This window comes from Schistocerca americana, chromosome 3 (assembly GCF_021461395.2).
Source record: "Schistocerca americana isolate TAMUIC-IGC-003095 chromosome 3, iqSchAmer2.1, whole genome shotgun sequence".
Taxonomy (NCBI): Eukaryota; Metazoa; Arthropoda; class Insecta; order Orthoptera; family Acrididae; genus Schistocerca; species Schistocerca americana.
In genome coordinates, this window is record NC_060121.1 from 932,592,566 (window position 1) to 932,614,325 (window position 21,760).

Sequence of the window (21,760 nt, forward strand, 5' to 3'; positions counted from 1 at the left end):
AAGAAAACTCTTCAAATGTATCACTCACCGTCATTTCTGGCAATCCAGGCTGCTTTGGCTTTCATGATCTAAGAAAACTCTTCAAATGTATCAGTCACCATCATTTCTGGCAATCCAGGCTGCCACTTTACTGCAGATACTGCTGTCTGAAAAGCTTTCAATGTTCCCTTATTCATGACCCTTTTTGTGAATACTTAATTAGAATGCAGCTTTGATCTCTTTTTGTATATATTTCCATAATTAACGCACTGTGGTCAGAGATCAGTGGGTCAACTACAGAAGTCTCATGTTCCCCAGTATTTAGGTTTATGATCACAGTGTCAAGGCAGGAATCACATCTGGTTGGTAGATGGTTTGCTACAGATGGCCTGTGACTGACTACTAGGTTCATAAATTCTCTCTCCTTGATGCTTTCTTCACCAAAGTGTGCACTGAAATCACCAAGCAATGCAATTTTTGATTTCAAGTGCATTAAGTAGCACAACCACAATTCCATTTGGCTGAGAAAATTTTCAAAGTTTCCATTTGAAGAATTGTATACTGAGACAACAATTAGATTAAGATCTAATAACTCCAAAGCAGCCAACTCTAAATCTTGGTCCATAGAACAGCTTTTTAAATCAGTTTCTTTAACACTGAGTTTTCTGTTGGCATATATACACTGAACAGCCAAAGAAACTGGTACACCTGCATAATATCATGTATAGCCACTTCGAGTATGCAGAAGTGCCACAATACGATGTGGCATGGACTCGACTAATGTCTGAAGTAGTGTTGGAGGGAGTTGACAGCATCAATCCTGCAAGGCTGTCCATAAATCCGTATGAGGGTAGAGATCTCTCCTGAACACCACTTTGCAAGGCATCCAAGATATGCTCAATAATGTTCACATCTGGGGAGTTTGGTGACCAGCAGAAGTGTTTAAACTCAGGAGAGTGTTTGTGGAGCCATTCTGTAGCAATTATGGATGTGTGAGGTGTTACACTGTCCTGCTGGAAATGCCCTAAGTCCGTCAGAATGAACAACGGACATGAATGGATGCAGGTGATCAGATAGGATGTTTACGTATGTGTCACCTGTCAGAGTCATATCTAGACGTATCAGCTGTTATTACAGCTATGGTGATGAAGTCCAGAAGATCACTGTGAAAAGTACAAGGTCAAACTACTACTTCTTCTTCTTGTACCTTTGTCCCACATCAATACAGGATCAGCATGTTTAGTAACAAATTTGGCACATTTAATTGAAGGTGTGGCCTGTTGCCCTTCCTGGCACCACCCCATAACCCAACAGAATGGAAGATGTGTACCTCAACCGTCTGCATGTAGCGTTATCCATATAAAAATGAGTGAAAGTTTTCTAAATGTTTGTGAATTGTGTAAAGGAGGGTTACCAGCCCAGTATTCAGCAAGTGGAATGTAGGAAATTGTATAAAACCCACATCCAGGCTGCAAGCACATTAACCCTCATCGTTAATCCGCAGAGCGGATACGAATCGGAATTGGTGCACCTCCCATTCTGGAACTGGCACTTTAACACACTCAGCTATCTGGGAGGTGCAGTCAAACTACTTTTACCCAAATATAATAATAACCCCATATTTGAAAAAACAGCTACAGTTCAACTGTTTTCTCCCCATTACACGAATTCAATTGCGGCAAACTGTTTGTACTGCCTTGTGTAGATGCCATTCTGATGATTCACTATGGCTCTGGAGGGGGGCCTTTATTTATCGAACAATCCTCATGGGTATGTCGGATATCTACTTATGTAAGCTTACTGCGGAAAATATTAGCCACTCCCTCAAAAAAGCACACTGGTTACTTTGGAGCACTGTAGTTGGGGTACCACTGGTACCAAATGGTCATGTGACCATCCACTACTGATAATGGGAAATCCAGGATGGAATAATGACAATATTATGAAAAGGATAGATGAAATGAAATGAAATGAAATATTGGCCGGGATATCCCCTTCGGGGTTCGGCCACCGTATTGAAAGTCTTTTTAGATGACGCCATGTCAGCGACTTTCGTGTCAATGATGATGAAAACGATGATGAAGGACACATAACAAACAGTCCCCTGCTGGGAATCAAACCCGGGCCTGCTACTCACTATACAGTGGAGATGCTGAGTCACAGATTGGCACAGCAAAAAGACTCAAACAAGTGGGCCTTCAGCCAAAGAGGCCTTCATATATATGCGAGTCACATGCACATGACCACTGTCTCTGTGCGTGTGTATGTGTGTGTGTGTGTGTGTGTGAGAGAGAGAGAGAGAGAGAGAGAGAGATATGTCTAATTTGGATGAAGGCCTTTTTGGCCAGAAGCTCATTTGTTTGACAGTCTTTTTTGTTGTGCCTACCTGCAACTCAACATATGGTGAGCAGCAGTCTATCCTTTTCATAATACTGTCATTCGCCACTAACGTAGGTCATGGCAGTGACGTGGTGTGTATGTATCAGTCAGTTTTATGAAATTAATGCATTAAGGTGGACTATCATGGAGATGTAACAGAACGGCAGTAAGGGGCTATCATGTTTGGACATGTCCATGAGCACACTGTGAATCCAGTGACCCCACTTTGTCAGTGTATCTATGCAGACTGTCCAACTTGTTTACAACTGTCCAATTTGTTTACAAGGAATGATATAATACTCACAGTCATCTAATACAGCAATTATTAAAAAAAAACATAAGTGACAGGGACTGGAACTAATGTCACTCCTTGCCAATGACAATTGGCTTCAAACCTGAAACAAATTACCGTTGTTCAGTGCAGGTCCATCTCAACCAGTTTGCAAAGGAACACTGCAAATGGAGGGAATGGGTATTTGAAGTTGGGTACCTTGTAACAGGCCATTGCTCACAGCAACATGTAAAGCAACACTGCTGTAATGAGCTTGCAGCACCAACACATCGTATCATTCATAATTTTCACAATCATTTATAGATACTGTTTTGCCTGTATTTTGTTGCTGTTTATGCTTATTTCTGTTTTTGTACTAAATGTGTGCCATTTCTGTATTTCTAATGTAATCTCTGAAACTACTGCATGGTTTACTGGTTCATGTCTATGGTAGACAGAATTGTAATATCAGGATAGGAAAATCTGGAGAAAAGTCCCTCTGCATTATGAAGCACACCAACCAAAAAGATAGTGTGCATGAACAGTGTGTGTCAAATGTGGATAAAGCAACAGTTCATAGTCAGCTATCACAGTCAGCACATCCCAGCTTGGTGACAAGGCTAATATCTATAAAGATACATGGAATTATTGCCTCAGATGGTGATCGGCTCCTCCGGTAAAGATATGGAATGTGTTAAGAATGGTCCATGGCATTTGTTAATTAGAAGAAGAGCCATACTTGAGCTACATAAATGCCGAGACAAAAATCACATAATATTCTATGACAGTGACACAGTGCTCCAAGTCATTGCCTCCAGGCACTGTACTGCTTTTAATATTGTAAATCAGTTGGCCCAGTATTTATATGCTATTTTATAAATACAGTTTAATTTATGTGTGCATGAAGACAGTTATTGACCTAAGTCATATTATCTATAATAGGTTCCTGGTTCAAACCTTAAAATGTACCTTGTATCATAATTAAAAAGGAGAAAAAACAAATTTTCAATACAGCCTAGTTACGTGGTGCAGTTAGTTGCACAATGTTGTAATAGGTTTTGAATTTCATAAAACAAATAGCAAGCAATCTAAAAGTTACTTTTTATGACAATTATATTCAACAATATTATGAAAAGGATAGTTGCTACTCACCATATAGCGGAAATGTTGAGTCACAGATAGGCACAACAAAAAGACTGTCACAAAACAAGCTTTTGGCCAATGCCGGCATTTATCAAAACTTGACAACACACACACACACACACACACACACACACACACACACGAGCGCGCATGCTCAGACGAAAATGCAATTCACACACACATGACCATAGTCCCTGGCAGGTGAAGCCAGCCTGTCTGGCTTCGCAAATGCAATTCACACACTCATGACCATAGTCCCTGGCGGGTGAAGCCAGCCTGTCTGGCTTCAGTTAGCGGTGACTGGTCGTGTGTGTGTGAGTTGCATTTGTGTGTGTGTGTGTGTGTGTGTGTGTGTGTGTGTGTGTGTTTGTTTGTTGTCTATTTCTGACAAAAGCCTTGTTGGCAGAGAGCTTATATCTTGTGACAGTCTTTATTGTTGTGCCTACCTGCGACTTAGCATCTCCACTGTATGGTGTATAGCAACTATCCTTTTCATAATATTGTTACATTCCATCCTGGATTTTCCATTGTTTAACTATATTCAACAATCATTCACAATAACTGATTTAGCTGTGTTTAGCATTTCACTGTCTGCAAAGTGTGGAAGGTGTATGATTATTTACATGTGGTTGTGAATTTTGGAAACCTATGTAAAAAAAGTTGGGTTGCAGAATGACTTCCTCGGTTGCGTTAGAAGCTGTTTCACTCAAAACTGCATGGAATATTTTAGTAGCTGTTAATGAAAGGGAGTGATTTTCTGCTTAATTAGTGTCTCACAGAAGAGTGTTTAATCAGTATGGCAGGTAAATATATTATTATAGGAATGCAGTTCCGCCTTGAGCAAACACAAATGCTTTTTATTTAACACTAAAACATGTTTCGGTGATGTTACCATTTCCTTACTCATTAAAAGAATGTCTGAATTGGACTGGTGACTGTGATTTTACCTTGTTACAACACATAATTACTAATTTACATGACCAAACAGAAACAATCTGCTATCCACATTGTTTTGCACACTAATTGTGGTACGTTTTGGAGAAGAGTAATTAATTTTCGGTCAGACTGGCTAAATGAACCACTAGTAACACAATCACAGTCAAAAATTTAGTAAAACAACAGCTCACATGATTTGTAAAGAGTTGTGTGAAGGGATCTTATAGGTCAACTTCCAACAAAGGAACTGGACAATATCTGACTGGAGGCATATAGTATTGTCTGACAAATCACAAATTTGCATCTTTTCAAATAATACAAGGCGTCTAGCGCACTGATGGCCCAATGAGGCATTTAATGTGCAGTGTGTGAATGTACAAGGGTCATTCAATAAGTAATAGCGTATTTTTTTTTCTCAGAACATATTTATTGATAAGTCAGAATTTGGTGACAATATATATCAACATGTCTTGTCCATATAATATTTTTCTATATAGTCTCCATCACGTTCTATGGCCATAAGTCAACATTGTGGCATGTATTCCCCGCTGGTAAAATCTCTCGTCCTGCAGGGGCGTAGCAATATTTTAATTGCATGATGACACTCTTGTCATCTTCAAAGTATGTTCCCCTTAGAGAATCTTTAAGCGGCCCAGTCTCAAAATGCTCTGACAACTCAGATGAAAAGGCCTTTCTTTGAATCTTGTAGTCCGCTGTGAGCATTCGTGGAACCCATCGTGAGCACCTCTTTGAATATCCTAGAGTCTCGATCATTGCAGACGCACTTCCAATGCTGACCGACAACTGTAGAGCAAATTGTCAAGTTGTGATGTGCTGGTCAGCATGAATAATGGCATCCGCATGATTCAGCATGTCTGGAGCAATGGCTGTGACAGGACGTTCCAAGCATGGCTGATCATGGAGCTCTGTTTCTCCATTTCCTGAGGCTGTAACTTTCCTTACCCATTTCCCAAATGTACTCCTACCACAACTGCAGCATCACATTCACTGCACACAAACATTTATAGATGTTCACCACAGTTTCTTTTTCTGCACACAAGGATTCAATAACAGCACGCTGCTTGTAACAGGAGTGGTATGTAGACGCCATCTTGATGCTGTACTACGGCTCTGCGATCTGGCAGAACAGTTCGAAACTTCACCAGCGCACGGAACAAACATCAAATGTGAAGCACCAACAAGGATGTTTGTCTATGTGTATTAATGGCTTTTTAAAACAATGTGGGGCACTACTTATTGAACAACCCTCGTATATAAGACAACAGGTGATGTTATGATGTTTTGGAGTGTTTTTCATATTGCGACTTGAGCCCACTGATTTAGGTTGAACCAGAATGGCTACGTCAACATTCTCTGTGGTCAAGTGTTGCCCCTTCTACTATATCTTCTTGATGAGTCTGCTGTGGACACCCCCATCTTCCAAGATCACTGAAGATCATCACAAGAGGGCAGCACATATATGTCCCTTGTTTGACGAATGCTCAGGCACCCTACCCTGCCTCAAATGCATATTACAGGCAAAGGTTGATTCAAGAGCTTTCTCATGAAATAGATAATGAAACCGGTTACTTAGTCATTGAAATTTACCCAATCTTAATTTCATTTAAAATATTTGGAACTATTTTGGCATAGCAGGTGGACTACAGCAGTCAACATCCCCATAATCTGGTAGCTCTACAGGATCTAATCGTAACGAGCTGGATCCTGGATAATCAGCTGGACTTGACACACTTGAAGAAACTTATGGACTCCCTTAATCACTGATTTGCAGTTGTTACCAAGGTTACAGATAGCATTACATGGTATTCAGAGGATGTCTCCTGATGATGTATAATTTTTTGTCCAGTTGGCTTATGTCTTTCATAATTTAGTGATGGGGAATGATTTTATTTTTATTTTTTCTACTTCTACATTGAATGATGGCCCAATTCAACCAAAACCAGTTGTTGCATCTGAAAAAACGATCTAGACTACATTTTGTGCAAAAAAGATAATTTTATAGATGTTTTCAATTTTTCCAATATGTGTAATTGCTAATGAGAGTGGATTGACATCAGCTACAGCTTTTGTTAGTTTACTTCACAGAATTTTTCAGCACTGGCTGTTTCTGAAGATTAATGTATAACTTGATTTGTTCCATATGTGTGATGGCACCCTTTCACAATGGAATTTTCAGAATGCAATTTGTGAATGAGTCTATCATATGCTAAGGTATCACAAGCAACTCCAAATTAGCACTACTCACATTCTTAACTCAGGAAAGGTTGATCAGAACAATCTAACTGGTAATTTCCTGCACTTCATCTGGCCTGTTATTCAAGTGTCTTGGTATACCAACTTTCATACCAGTACATATACTTCCTCAAAAGATTCATGTTTAATACTGTATACCTAAAAGAAACTCAGCCATTTTTACTCAGTGGACTTGAGAAAGAAAAATGACTACATTGACAATTCTCATTCTCAAATTTGTTTCCCTAGAGTAACAGCAAAAGCTGCTCTGAACAAATGGTGATATTGCTTATAATAAGTCTCTTGCTAGACTAGATATAATTATGTATAGGACACTAATAGTGTCAAACATCAGTAGTCAGCTAAGACATGGCTTAAATGCTCAAGATAACTTAAACATCAAATTCCATATGTACCAAACAATTTGATCAATTAAAAGGTGAGATGTGATTCTTAACTGCTCATTTTAATCTCATGTGGATTCTATGTTGTTATTTTTTATTCAAATTTTTATTATTATTTATTGTTAGTATTTAATTATCTTCAACATAAAAGTAAAAAATGGGGAAATTAGATCAGATCAGTAAATTACCATATTATACCATTTCATGTAGTATGCCTGTTTTTAAATCTGGGCAACATAAGCTCATAAAATTCTTATTTTCATTATCACCATATTTTATGCAAGGTGAGGAAATATAAGTGTGATGCCTTACACACCTATAGCCGGACCACCAAAAAAATTTAGTTATACAATATACATAGTGATACTGAATAAAACAATATCTGTTAAGTAGGTTAACAGTACAGATAAAAAAATAAAATTAAAGAAATAAAAATTAAAGGAATCATACGTACTAACCTTAACAATGTCCCCTGTTGGCCTGAAGACAACTGCTGGAAGATCTTTTTCTAGCTCATCATTAACTAGGCAAACTCGATGAGAACTTCCTAGAGGAAGGAACAGATCTTTGAAGTAACATCAAGTATTTCGGTCAGTAAGGAATACTACACACTTCTGTCAATATACAGGGTGGAGAAAAATTGTATCACGAAATTTTAACCCTGGATAGCTGATGCCAGAATTACTAATGTAATGTAGGTTGACAACACACCATTTTTAAGCTATGGAAACTTGACACCACATGCTCCGATTGGCCATGGGATTGCCCTGTTGCCATTCATCCATTGACAGGCAGCGCTATGGTTGTTGGTTCACACGTATAAAGATCCCTCACTCCATCACTGCCCCAACGTGATACACACACGTGTCGAATATGTCTTGCTGTTTGTCTACATCTCATGTCAGAGGCATTATCATGTAAGCTTCACCTCAGAGCACACACACGTCACCTGTGATTTAGTCACAATGTAAGCATGGTGGCAGTTTGGTTTTAGTTTATGGACTAGATGACGGCAATGCGCATGAAGCTCGACAGTTGTGTGAGGAACAGTACCCAGCAAGATTCCACCCACACTCGCAAACATTTACAGCAATTCACTGGCAACTTGGCAACACAGGCTCTTTAGCGGGATATCATGGTGATGCTGGAAGACCTTGAACACATTGGGATGCTGCATTTGAAGACTGTTCTTGAGCACTTCGAGGAAGCACCTACGACAAGCACTCGAGTGGTTGGACATGAGATGGGTCTCACTCATCGGTTAGTCTGGGAGGTTTTGAGGCATGATGGCCAGCATCCATTTAGTTTTCACCCTGTCCAGGACCTAAATCCTGTGGCAGACTATGAACACAGGCTAGGGTTTTGCCAGTGGTTTCTGTGACATGTTGCACAAGATCCCGACTTCCCCGCCATTGTGTTGTTTACCAATGAGTGCACCTTCCGTCGGGATGACCTTTACAACAGTCAAAATGTTCACTACTCATCAAGGGGAAATCCTCATGTCACGTACGTCCACAGACACCAGGAGCAGTCTTCGCTCAACATTGGGGCAGACATAGTGGCTGACCATCTGACTGGGCCGGTCTGTCTACCTCCTCGACTTACTGGGGCAAATTACCTTCACTTTTTGCAAGAAACTCTACTCGGCCTGCTGGAAGATGTTGCCCTGGACATATGGCTACGCATGTGGTTGCAGGATAATGGGGCACCTGCACATAACAGACGTGCTGTGCGCAGAAATTTAAATGAACTCTTCGACAGCCAGGTAATGGGCAGAGGTGCTCGGAGGACATGGCCCCGCGATCACAAAACCTCACACCACTGGACTTTTTCCTGTGGGGATTCTTCAAGATTTTAGTTCACCCACCCAGATGCAAACCACCTAGAAATGAAGATATGTCAATGGATCACATTCAACAAGCCACCCATCACATCAGGGCAATGCCAGGAATCTTTGAAAGAGTTCAGCCAAACACTGTTCAACATCACCAAGTTTATGTCATGTTAGAGGGTCGCCAGTTTGAGCACCTACTTTAAGTAAACAATGTCCTAGTTACAAAAAGGCCCTTTTCAGGCCCTACACAATTTGTAAAAGACTTTCTATACCAAACTAACAGCTGTTGACAGTTTTGTTCCCAGTACTTCTTATCATGAAACTACAATGGATGTGTCGAGACCCCGGCAGATTTGCTCCCAGACCCCCAGAATGGAAGGCTGGCGTGCTACCACAGAGCTTGCAGGCCACCTTGGATACATTGTGATCTCTGGCAGACAAAGCATTTGCGGTCATGCGTTGTCCAGAGCATCCGGCAGTAGGACAATCCCACAGCCAATCGGAACACGTGGCACCAAGTTTCCGTAGTTTAAAAATTGTGCATTGTCGACCTAAACAAAAGTAGTAATTTTGGTTCCTACTGGCATCAGCCATCCAGGGTTAAAATTTCATGACACAATTGTTCTCCAGTCTGTATAGCTGATTACCACCTAAAACAATAAGTAGTGTTAGCTGCACTCAACTGATAGATAAACCATTGTTAATTCATAAAAGCACCCCAAGGTTGGAGATCATTCTATAAAGTAAAATGAAAACTAACTGTCATTCACTACTGCACAGTGTTCTTTATCAGGTGACTGTGTATGCTACAATGGTATGTATTCAAGATATTCAGGGCAAATGCTACTTACTCATGATAATTAGGAGAAAAACTGTCAGAATTATTTTTTTCAACTTTCTAAGTATGATATTTGTTTATGTTTGTCCCTTCAACCATGAGGAATACCCAAATATTACCGTTAATGCTTCTGCAGAAAACAAGTCATATCCACTACATGTGGGAGTGTACATGTATGTGATAGCTGCCCATGTGTACAAAGTGCAATTAGCCATTTGCTGACCTCTGACAGCCTCTAAACTACCTGCACCTGAGAACCACAAAATAATAGAAGAAATGAATAGAAGCAATCGACATAGGCAGCCACAGACTGACACCTGTCCACATTTTATCTCCTCTTGTCATTTCATCTGAATCTACACAGCTACTCTGCCATTCAATTTATGTACATGGCAGAGGTTTCATAGAACCAATTTCAGATTATTTTTTGACCATTCCATTCTTGAAAAGCAAGGGAGAAAAATGAACACCAGACTCATTCTGTAAGAGCTCTGATTTCCCTCATTTTATTACAATGATCATATCTCAAATACGTATGTGATAGTTAACAAAACATTTTGGCATTCAGAAAAGCAAGCTGGTGTCTGAAACTTTGTGAAAAGATCTTGCTGCAATGAAGAATCCCTTTGTTTTAATGAATGAAGAAGCTCCGTCTGGATCATTATTTCCTTTATTAATAATAATCAGTTTCAATCTGCACAGCAGACCATCTTCACACTTCAAAGTAGTGGTATGTCAGCAAACTGTACTTCACAGTGGCAAATCTGTAGATGATCTGCTGAGCAGAACACCACCAGTAATCTCTACATATATGTGAATTGAAGTCGCTTGCTTGTGTCCATCTCCATTGCAGCCTAATCTCAGGAACTGCTGTATGGATTTTTATCCAGTTTTTACTAATTGATGCACAGATTTATGAAGAAGGTTTTTATACATAATTTATACAAATGTCATACAAATTGTTTGAATTATGATGAATTCAAGTGAAATTGTGAAAACAATGCAACTGCCACCTACCAAACAGCTGAAATAACTTGAAAGAGCAGGAGAGAGAGAGAGAGAGAGAGAGAGAGAGAGAGAGAGAGAGAATGCAGAAGCAGAATTTCACTTGTATCTAGTGTGGCAGTCTAGTGGTAGTGTGTGCAGCTGGAAACCTAAAAGTTGTGGTGATTGAATCTTAGCTGGGTCACTTTCATTCACTTTGTCTTTTAACCTAGCATTTATTTCAGAGTGTCACTTCCTGCTTCCCTCAGATTACCAACTGCACTTTGCACTCTTAATTCACTGCATATTCTTTAAACAATGGGCAGAGATTTACTCATCTTTAAAGTATAATAATAAACAAGACCAATACGAAAAAAGACAACCACCTCATCAATAGGCTGTGATGTGAGACTTATAATTTGAAATAATGAAATATTTAACAGGTAGGTTCCCTGTAGTCATTTGGGAACAATACCATAGCAAAAAAACACATGAATCCAAAATATGTAGTGTTTTATTTTTTATGCTACAAGTAAAATGTTTCTGAAAAACTACTTCAGCAATTTTGCTTTGTTTACATATAGTACTTCTTTCAGCAGAGCAGCAGATGACTCATCTTCCAGCTTTCTGCCTTCCTTGAATCAAACCCACATGTAGACACGTGTCTTTGTGTGGCACACAGAAGAAGTCTGCCATAAAGAGCCCACAGCAAAGAATTGTGGCAATAAGTCTCAACAATGCATCACATTGCTCACTAAGCTTCACAGGAGGAGTGCTGTGACACAAGCTAAATAAGTGCAACATATGTGTTTTTCCTTATTTTTTCTTTAATTTGTGCCACTTCTGTCAGCCTCCGATATATACTGAATCTCACACACACACACACACAAACACACACACACACACACACACACACACACCACACACACACATGATTCATAAACAGTATTTGCATTGGTTGCAAATGTATTACTTACATCACAATGTAATGCCTTCATTGTCATGAGGTGTCACTGCAAAAACCAATTCGACATGGAATGCATAACATTCATGCCTCCAGACAACTTTCCAGCCGTGCGCTGCTTCCATCGCACAAGTTACATAAAAGTGATGTTATTCAGTTACTTAAAATTATTCTCTGAAATCTGTTCACAACTCTACATTGCAGGCCACAAAATAAATACACTACACCATGCTAATCGTATGGAGTTCCTGTAACTTGTGCCAAGCTGCACCGGATTGTTGTTCCTTAATGAGGTGACCAGTACGGGGGTGATACAAGACCCATGCTTCTGACAGCCAGGATGGCTATGGCTCCCCATCTGTGTATTGGGCAGGCATGGGCTACAGGAGTGTATCAGCAGAGGTCAGATGGTTGCAGCAAGACAGACATTGTGCCTGACAACTCTTTATTTGTACAACAAACTTTGAGCAGCTACAGATATGTGACCTCATGTGGTGGTGCAGCCTGGCATCAATCAACGTTTCTGTGATCCATGGCCTAGCCAGGGAGCTATACTCCACAGTGGCACACACTCTTGGTGGCAATGTGGCTGCTTGGCTCTTCTGACATACTGGGTGCTGGTGGACAAGGCCCTGAGGCTGAGCTGGTGATGGTTGACGAAGCCCGTAATGCTGCGCTGAGTAGCAGCACAGAGATGTGGCGGCACAGTGCACTGAACACATCCTCAGCATACGGGTAGCAGTCTGATGATGACAACAGCCGTCCAGCAGATGCTGGAGGGTCCAGCAGCACTGCAGCCACTGTGTACAGACATTGGCTCAAACCTGTCCCTGGTAGTTCAACTGATTCATATAAATCACATCCTGGTGACTGTTCAATTTACTGGCTGGCAGCAAAGGACTGCACCATCAGTTGGCACAATGCTGCACTGACATGTCATTATGGGAGCCTTGCCACATGTTGAGGTAATGACACACGCATTCTGCAGGTCATCTGTGTCATCAGCTGTGTGGCTTCCTGGTGGTAATCGGAATACTGTGTCCCTAACTCCTTGGTGTCATTTAATTAGATCATTCCCCAACAAAAGAAATAGTGATCAAGACGGTGTTTTTTCATTCTTTGTAACAACTGAGATGATGGTTCCTGAGACATGGCATCAATTATGAAACTTCATTTTAATGATTGTCTCCACAACTTGCACAATATACGCATGACACTATTTTGTCTTTTTAGTGATAATACATCATGAGCTGCCCTTTCTTGAACTATTCAATGTCCTCCATCTGTCTTACCTAGCAAGGATCCCATACCATGCAGCAATACTCCACAAGAGGATGAACAATCATTGTATAGAAGATTTTTAACAGATTTGTAGCAAGTGTTCTGCCAATAAAACACCGTATTTGATTCGCCTTATCCACAATGTTTTCTACGTCTTGGTTTCAATTTGAGTTGCTTGTAGATGTAATCCTTACATATTTAGTTAAATCTATAACCATTAAATTTAAAATATTTATTGTGTGACTGAAGTTTAAAGGAATTTTTTTAGTCCTTACGTGGAGGACCTCACATTTTTTATTGTCTTGGGACAATGACCACTTTTCACACAATGCAGGCATCTTGCCTACATCATTTTTTATGTCTGTCTGATCTTCTGGTGACTTTATAGACAGTGTAAACGACAGCACTGTCTGCAGACATTTCGAGACAGCTGCTCAGATTCCCTTGTATATACAGATTAAGAATAACAGAGGCCCACAAGCACTCCCTTGAGGAACCCCAGATGTCACTTGAGTTTCATTAGATGACTTCTCGTCAATTACTATGAGCTGTAACCTTTCTGAAAGTAAACCACAAATTCAACTGCACAACTGAGACAGTATTCAATAGGCATGCAATTTGAATTGAATCCATTTGGGAGGAATGGTGTTAAAAGTCTTCTGGAGATCTAGAAACATGAAATCAACATGACATCCCCGTCAAGAGATTTCGATTATTTTGTGCGAAACCGCACTCATTACATCTCAAAAGATCATTTTCTTCACGATATTTCCTAATGTTGGAACACAGTATAAGCTGAAACACAGTACAAGTTCCAAAATACTACTAAAAATCAATGTCAATTACATGGGTTTGTAATTCACCACATTGTTTCTATTTTCTTTATTGTATAGTGATAACACCTGTACAATTTTTCAGGCTTTAGGTACAGATCTTTCAACAAGTGACTGGTTGTATACGATTAATGAAAATGGAGCTGTTGCATCAGTATACTACAAAAGGAACCTAGCTGGTTCACAATCTGCTTTATTAAGTGGTTTAAGTTGTTATGCTACATTGAGGATATCAACTGCCAAATTACTAATTTTGGCAACTGTTCTTGATTCAGATTCCAGACTAGTGGTTCCTGAAAACCATGTTCAATAATTCCACTTCAGTGGCACTTTTGTAAATATCATTATGACTGCCACCATACAATGAAGCCATTGTGTCTTGCCACTGGTGTATTAGCATATAACTATATATATATATATTTTTTTTTTCAGATTAAACCGTATAACAATGAACATGCACTTTCAATGTGAGTCCTATATGATGATATATTTAATCACACAATTACAAAATGAATTTTCAGTCTGCTGAGGAGTGTGCGCTGGTTTGAATTTCCCTGTCAGATTAAACTGTGTGCCGGACAGGAACTTGAACCCATTATCTTTGCTTTTTGCGAGCAAATGCTCTAGTCTCAAGCAACCCAGCGATGACACAGAACCAACCCTCACAGCTTTACTGCCACCAGTACCTTATCTCATACCTTCCAAAGTTCACAGAAGTTCTCTTCACTCTAGAAACAAGCCCCAGACAGTGGCTAATCCATGTATTTGCAACATTCAGGAGAACTCCTGTGGAGTTTGGAAAGCAGGAGAGAGGTACTGGTGGAAGTGAAGCTGTGAGGGCAGATCATGAGGTACGCTTGAATAGTTCAAAGGTTGAGCATTTGCCGGCAAAATGCAGATGTTCAGAGTTCAAGTTCCAGTCTGGGACATTGTTTTAATCTACCACGAAGTTTCAATAATGTAACAATACAAACAGAGGAAATGTCTGGTCTCTTACACTACTTGCAGTTTTTGCATATCTTAAACTCATCTAACATTAGTATGGAGTGCAGTTCACTGTGATCCTTAGAATGCTAGCAGTGGTTCAGTGGAGTTGGAATATGATGTAACTAATTTCACAGGTGGTCCTGTCTGAGCTGGTCAGCAGATGTACAAGGTCTGTTCAAAAAATTCTGGAACTTTGTCCAAATAATTTTTCTACACTTACCTTGTACTTATTGTGCACGGTGTTCTTCAAAATACTCTCCTCCACAACTGACACACCACTCCCAATGTCGTTTTCATTTGCAGAAGCAGTCTTAGTATGCCTCTTGCTGGATCACGCAAAGCGCTGTCTGTGAATTTTCTTTTATCTCATCTATTATTGAAAATCTTCGTCCCTTCAATGGGAAATAAAAAAAGTCCAGAAGCAAGGTCTGGAGAGCAGGGAGGATGAAACAGCACAGTGACTTCATTTGTTTTTTTTTGTGCAAAAGTCACCCACCAACAGGATGAATGTGAGGGTGCGTTATTGTGATGCAAGAAGCATGTATTGTCTTGCCACATTTTAGGCTATTTTCTTCCCACATTTTCTGACAGGCGTCGCAACACATTCGGATAGTACCATCAATTAACAGTCTGTCCCTGAGGCATGGATTCATCATGAACTAATCCTACAAAGACAAAGAAAACTATCAGTGCGGCTTTGACATTTGAGAAAACTGAACCTTGGTCACCATTATAACCGTAGACCCATGTCTCATCACCAGTTACAATTCTCTTAAGGAACATCTCATTCTCATTTGCACCATCCAAAAGCTCTTCACACATTGTCAGGTCTTTCTGGTCTTTACTCATGACCCGTGAGACGAACTTTGTGGCAACATGATGCATTCCAAGATGCTGTGTAAGGATTTCATCACTAGACCTAACTGAAATGTTACATTCTTCTGCAATCTCTTGGACAGTCAGTATTTGATTGGTACATACAGTTTCGTTGATATTCCTGATATATGCGTCATCAATAGACACTGAAGGTTGTCCTGAATGAGGGTCATCTTTAACTTCTGCTGGCCATTTTTAAGCCATATGAACAATTTGTAACACTGAATACTGCTTAAGCACTCATCACTATAGGCTTCCTGCATCATTTGGAATGTCTTTGTAAAGGTTTTCCTGAGTTTCATGCACAATTTAAAGCAGACGTGTTACTCCTCTAACTCTGCCATCTCGAAATTCAGACTGTGTGAACAACATTCTGGTCAATACAGCACTGAACAATAACTAACAGACACACAACAATGAAACTTCTAGCAATTACATTTTAAACACAGGCATATCCAGGGATGCCAACCAAATTCCGCTCCAACACACCATTGGCGAGAAATTACGAATGTTGCAGAATTTTTTGAACAGACCTCATATGGTACTGGTATTGCATCTGGGTCTTCCACAAGGATATGACCCTGGACAGTTGAGACTTAAAGCTGTATTATGTGGCTAGGGGAATACCACATATGTAGAGGTGGGAAAGATAGTGAGAAAAAGGCATCACCACAGCCCTTTCATGTGCCAACAAGTTGCACACCAGCACAATCTTTTTTAATCCCCTACCACACTGTTCCCACCTCCGCTCATCCTACATTTCCTTCGCGTTCTCACACATATCCAAGGGAACACTGCTAGACCATGCCCAGACAGGCTGCTGTGCCAGAACCAGAAGACAACAGTAATGCGCTCTCTCTCTCTCTCTCTCTCTCTCTCTCTCTCTCTCTCTCTCTCTCTCTTTTAACAGTTTTCTCAACTGAACTTTCCATTTGATATGATGGCTCTATTCAAAAGTTTAACATTTGGTCATCCTTTCAGTGTGCCTGTGTGTTTGTAACTTACTGACCTGTTTCATGTAGCTCCTAAGTCTCATCAAATTTCTTGTTTTGCTTTACTTCTTCTTGATGATTATTAGTAACTTTGACCCATTATCAAATGATTCTACACAGTGTTTATAATTAAACCTTCATTACTTGAGACAGTGTAGACAGAAAGCTATTTACCTTATGGGTACCAAACCTTATCGGAACAATGTTCACACTATGCATCACAGGAATTGCATTGTAAGCAGTTTTAGAATCATGACTTGCTGTTAGGCATCAGCACTGATACCTCAACTTAAGCTTGAAACAGAAGCATCAGATTGCGGTACAGTTAGAGACAGTCAACATGGGTCTGGACACGATGAGCATAACTTTACTCATAAAGCTGTTTCTATCAAAACAAAGCAATAGCGCTGCTGCTGTTTGTAAGTATTGACGCAATTAAGGAATACAGAGAGGTTCTCTTTTCATACCAGGGCTGAAGAACATGATTCGGAAGTTCAGATTAACTGGTGATTTGGTGACTGCTCCTGGGAGCGGCCGACAGCCAATTGTGCTGCAAATTGTTGAAGGAGATACTGTTGCCATGGCTGAGAATGCTGGACAAAATGTGCAATTTCCAAACAATGCATGAGCTGTGTCATGAGAGCTGAACATTGCATGGTCAACTGTTCAAAAAGAGCTGTGAACAATAGTAAAATGGTATCTCTAGGGTGGCTCTACACTGTTGTGGATGTAGACGGTCATCATCTTGAGCATCATTTGTATCCTGGAACGTAAATATAGTACACAGTTAACAGATGTTACCCTGTCATGTTGGAATTAAAATGAGTTTCTTTCAATGGTTTATTCATTATTTCTCTTCTACATGTCTTTATAAATGTTTCCACAAAGTTCCATTGACCTACGATCATTTGTTTCTCATTTAGCCCCTCTAAAATAGCAAAATTTTAATTATAACCACCCTCTGCTCAACCTAGATGATACTAACTTTTACTTTTTTTCATATTTCTTGTTCATAAGCACTTTAGACAATCTACTTGGTTGTCATGAACTATTTCAATTTGATATCACAGGTCAGTAAGCTACATACGCTGTTATTAGCTTATGGAACATTAAGAATTGACATCACAAATAAAAAGCTGTTTTGAATAAAACTTTACATATTTACTCCTGGATGCAGACTGACTGATACTGAACATTACATTATGATTACCATATACTGAATGACTAACAACATAGTGACTGTGCTAGTTGAAGACAACTGACATAGAAATTTCCTTATCTACTACCTGGTTTTGCCTGCCGTGGCTTATTGTGCGACATTTAGTTATAGGCACACCAATTACAGAAGTAACAATATATTGAATTACATTCTGGATATGAACATAAAAGACAGAAAATGTAAAGGAAACAAAGATGCAATTGGCAGTGACATAAATTTTGTTTAGCTAAAGGCTGTGTCCTTTTATATTGGTATAAATGAAACTATTTTATGAGAGGGAAGTTTTAACATGCAATGAGATTTCCAAAGCCCACTAAGAAGTTGCTGCAAAGTTACATTTTACAATTTGGATATTTCATAAACTAACATGTTATTTTAAGAATCAGAAAAATTGGGGCTACAAAACTATAACAGTAGATTTGAGAAACAATCGCATTTTAAGAATGGAACATTCTGGAATATGATCCATTTAAATATGAATAACTTTTGAAATATTACAGTTTTGGAGAAACTAAAACATTTTTTTGAAAGAGAAGAATAAGAACTTTCAATTAAGATATGTCAATGCTACAACAGAGAATTATTAGCATGGTAGAAATTTGATGTGCACACAGTTTACAGGTATTATAAATTTATGACATTTCTTTACATAAAGTATTTCAATGTGGACCATTTATGCAACTGCCACGAATAATCGATAAATTATGTTATGAATAATAAAGTTCAGTATCAATGTATCAATAAGAAAGTAGTTATTTTATGTAATTATGGTATATGCATAATGAATTAAAAAAGATCAGAAAAAGAAAAAAAAAATATATGGATATCAGGACTGGTGTAAGAACAAGTAGGAGAATCCCACCATGCTCTGTTGCAGATGCTCAGTGGCTTTTCTATTTTATGAGCAACGATCTACTTTCATATAGATAATTATATCCCATACTTGATTTTTCTTTAAATGTAAAGTAATAATCAGCTGAATAACATAACTACATGATATGAAGATCATGAAGTCATAAACCTGGAACTTTTATTTTTAAAGCCCTATTGGCTGTTTATAAATCAACTTTTCTGTTGACTGATATGTTAAGTTATGTAAGTTTTAAGCATTCACTTTAATTTACATATACTTCACGCAGTACACTGTTTCATATTGGTGCCCTTATTTATTTCATTAGTTACTTAAGGTACTTTTTTGTCATTATTTTCTCTGTGAAGAATTCACATTGCATAAAGCAAAGATGTGCATCACTCAAAGCAAGAAAATTAAATGCTACCTCAGTTTTCTGTCTTCCTCAGTACCTTGAATTCTCAACTGGCTAAATTTGTTACTCAAAATTAAATGCTAGCTCCTTTTAGTGTCTTCCTCAGCACCTTGAATTCTCCAACTGGCTGAACTCTTTATTATCATTATCATTATTATTATTATTATTATTATTATTGTTGTTGTTGTTATTAGCTGCAGACATAATAGCAGTAGTAGTAGTGGTAGTAGTGGTAGAGGTAGAGGTAATAGTAATAGTAATAGTAGTAGTAGTAGTAGTCATAGGAGGAGGAGGAATCGAAGTTTCAATGCAATTTATGCTCAAAACAGTTGAACATCTACTAGATTTCTTCATAAGCATCTCCTGTTTGTCCAGTTGACGAAGCTTGCAGATATACATCATCAATACAAAAGAAACAAGACTGCTCAGATTATTACTGAACTATTTGTTCATTGCATTAGGGTCTAACTGATTCATTAACTTGTATTATGGCCTTTTAGTGGAAAATGGCATGCAGGAAGAAAATAACAAATGATATTGCAAATTTGTGTATCAATTATGTTCAGTGGTAGTCATCTTCAAACTAGCACCCTTTTCAGTCCTAAAATTTTCCTTCCAATGCCCAAAACATATCTGCACCATGTGTTCCATGAAACTATGAAGGAGCTTTCCAGGGGAACACAAGAAAATGTATGTAATCATTTTCTCATCAGCTCCTGATGAGCTGTCCAGTTTTGATGAAAACTGTAATAGTAAAGAGCACAGTTTGAAATCAAAAAGCATTTGTGCATTAATGTCAGAACAAATAGGTCTTTAGTAATGCAGCAGTTTCATTTCCTCCCCATCTTATTTTTCTTCTTCTTCATAAGGCTGGTAGATTAATGAACATACTGAACAAAATTGTTTATTCTCTGTGTCTAGTTGTTCTCTTTTGATTATTCAGCCATCACACAACTTCATATATAAGTTCACTCAGTTTTTTTTATAAAAAGTGAAATATAAACCTGTGATAGCACATTAATGGGATGGGCATATATATATTCAGTTCTAGTAGAGAGAATCGTAGAGACACGAATTTTTATCTCTTACAAACAGCCTACAACTCAGTAAATCTATAACTAATCCTCCTTTTACCTTCTTATTCTTGTGACAGAAGGGACATACACCTGCTACGAGCATACAGTGAAACACAGTCGCTCCGCATACACATGAGATTTAGAACCTGTAGTCCTTCTTATCCCAAATACAACAAGAGTAAACATCACTGTCTCAATATGGGTGTCCAACAGCAAAAGTAACAATAAAGTAACAAATAAATGGATGATTAAGAGGTCACTATCATACTTCGGTTTTAGCCTTACCAATATACATGTGACCTTCTCCAGCAGTCAAAACCTTTCCTTGTTCATCTCGTACTTCCATCAATGTTTCTGACAGAGGTTTGCCAAGAGGTACTGTCATTGCTTCTTCTGCATCAAGCTCAACACGCTGGAGGGATGCCCAACATGAAACCTCTGTGATGCCATACGCTGAGAAAACAGCAGGCCTATAAAGAGCGTATTAGTTCTTCACTGAATATTGCATGCTAAACAAATTTTGAACAAATAATTATACAGTGTTAAATTACTACATTTTACACTAATTAGCATGACTTAATTACTACAATTTTTGTTCTGAAATAGCATGCAAAAAGAGTCAAGCAACATACACTGATTGGCCAGGACATTACAACCACCGACCTACTATCGATATAAAATGGCCACGCAATAGCACGACTTTATGGATGTTCGAGGAGTGCTGTGATGAGTGTCTTCAGCATGTAGTGAAACCACATCCAGACATCAAGGGGTTGGGTAGCCTCCCCACACTACACAGTAGGACATCGTAGGTGGGGCAGTACGGTAAAACAGGATAGGCTGTGAACAGTGGCGGAACTAACATCAGACTTTAATGCTGGGCAGCATACAACTGTGCACTGAACACTCCTAATGATGGGCCTCTGCAGCTGATGAGCCATGTATGTGCCAATGTTAACACCACGACATCAGCAACTACCACTAAAATGGGCACGTGACCATCAGTACTGAACATTGGTGCAGTGGCAGAGCATTGCATGGTCTTATGAATACTGATATCTCCTTCATCATGCCAATGAGAGGATGCAAACCTGTCATCTTCCAGGGAACAGCTGCTTGACAGCTCAATTGCAAGATGGAGACAAGCTGGTGGTAGCTCCATTACGTCCTGGGAAACATTCACGTGGGCATCGATGGCTCCAGTGGAGCTCGTACAAGGCACCATCAGGGCCAAGGAGTATTGTAC

The 21,760-nt window shown here is 39.1% G+C and overlaps 1 protein-coding gene across 2 annotated transcripts in view; it reads right to left on the bottom strand.

The window, feature by feature from the left end:
• The window catches only part of LOC124605749 (beta-alanine-activating enzyme), a 169,807-nt gene that overhangs the window by 95,251 nt on the left and 52,796 nt on the right, over nucleotides 1-21,760 (bottom strand). For both annotated transcript variants that reach the window (XM_047137629.1, XM_047137628.1), the window contains exons 4-5: nucleotides 20,800-20,984; nucleotides 7,824-7,912 (exon numbers count right to left, since the gene is read on the bottom strand). In XM_047137629.1, coding sequence (XP_046993585.1) covers nucleotides 7,824-7,912; nucleotides 20,800-20,984 — 274 coding nt within the window. The remainder of the gene's footprint in view (nucleotides 1-7,823; nucleotides 7,913-20,799; nucleotides 20,985-21,760) is intronic.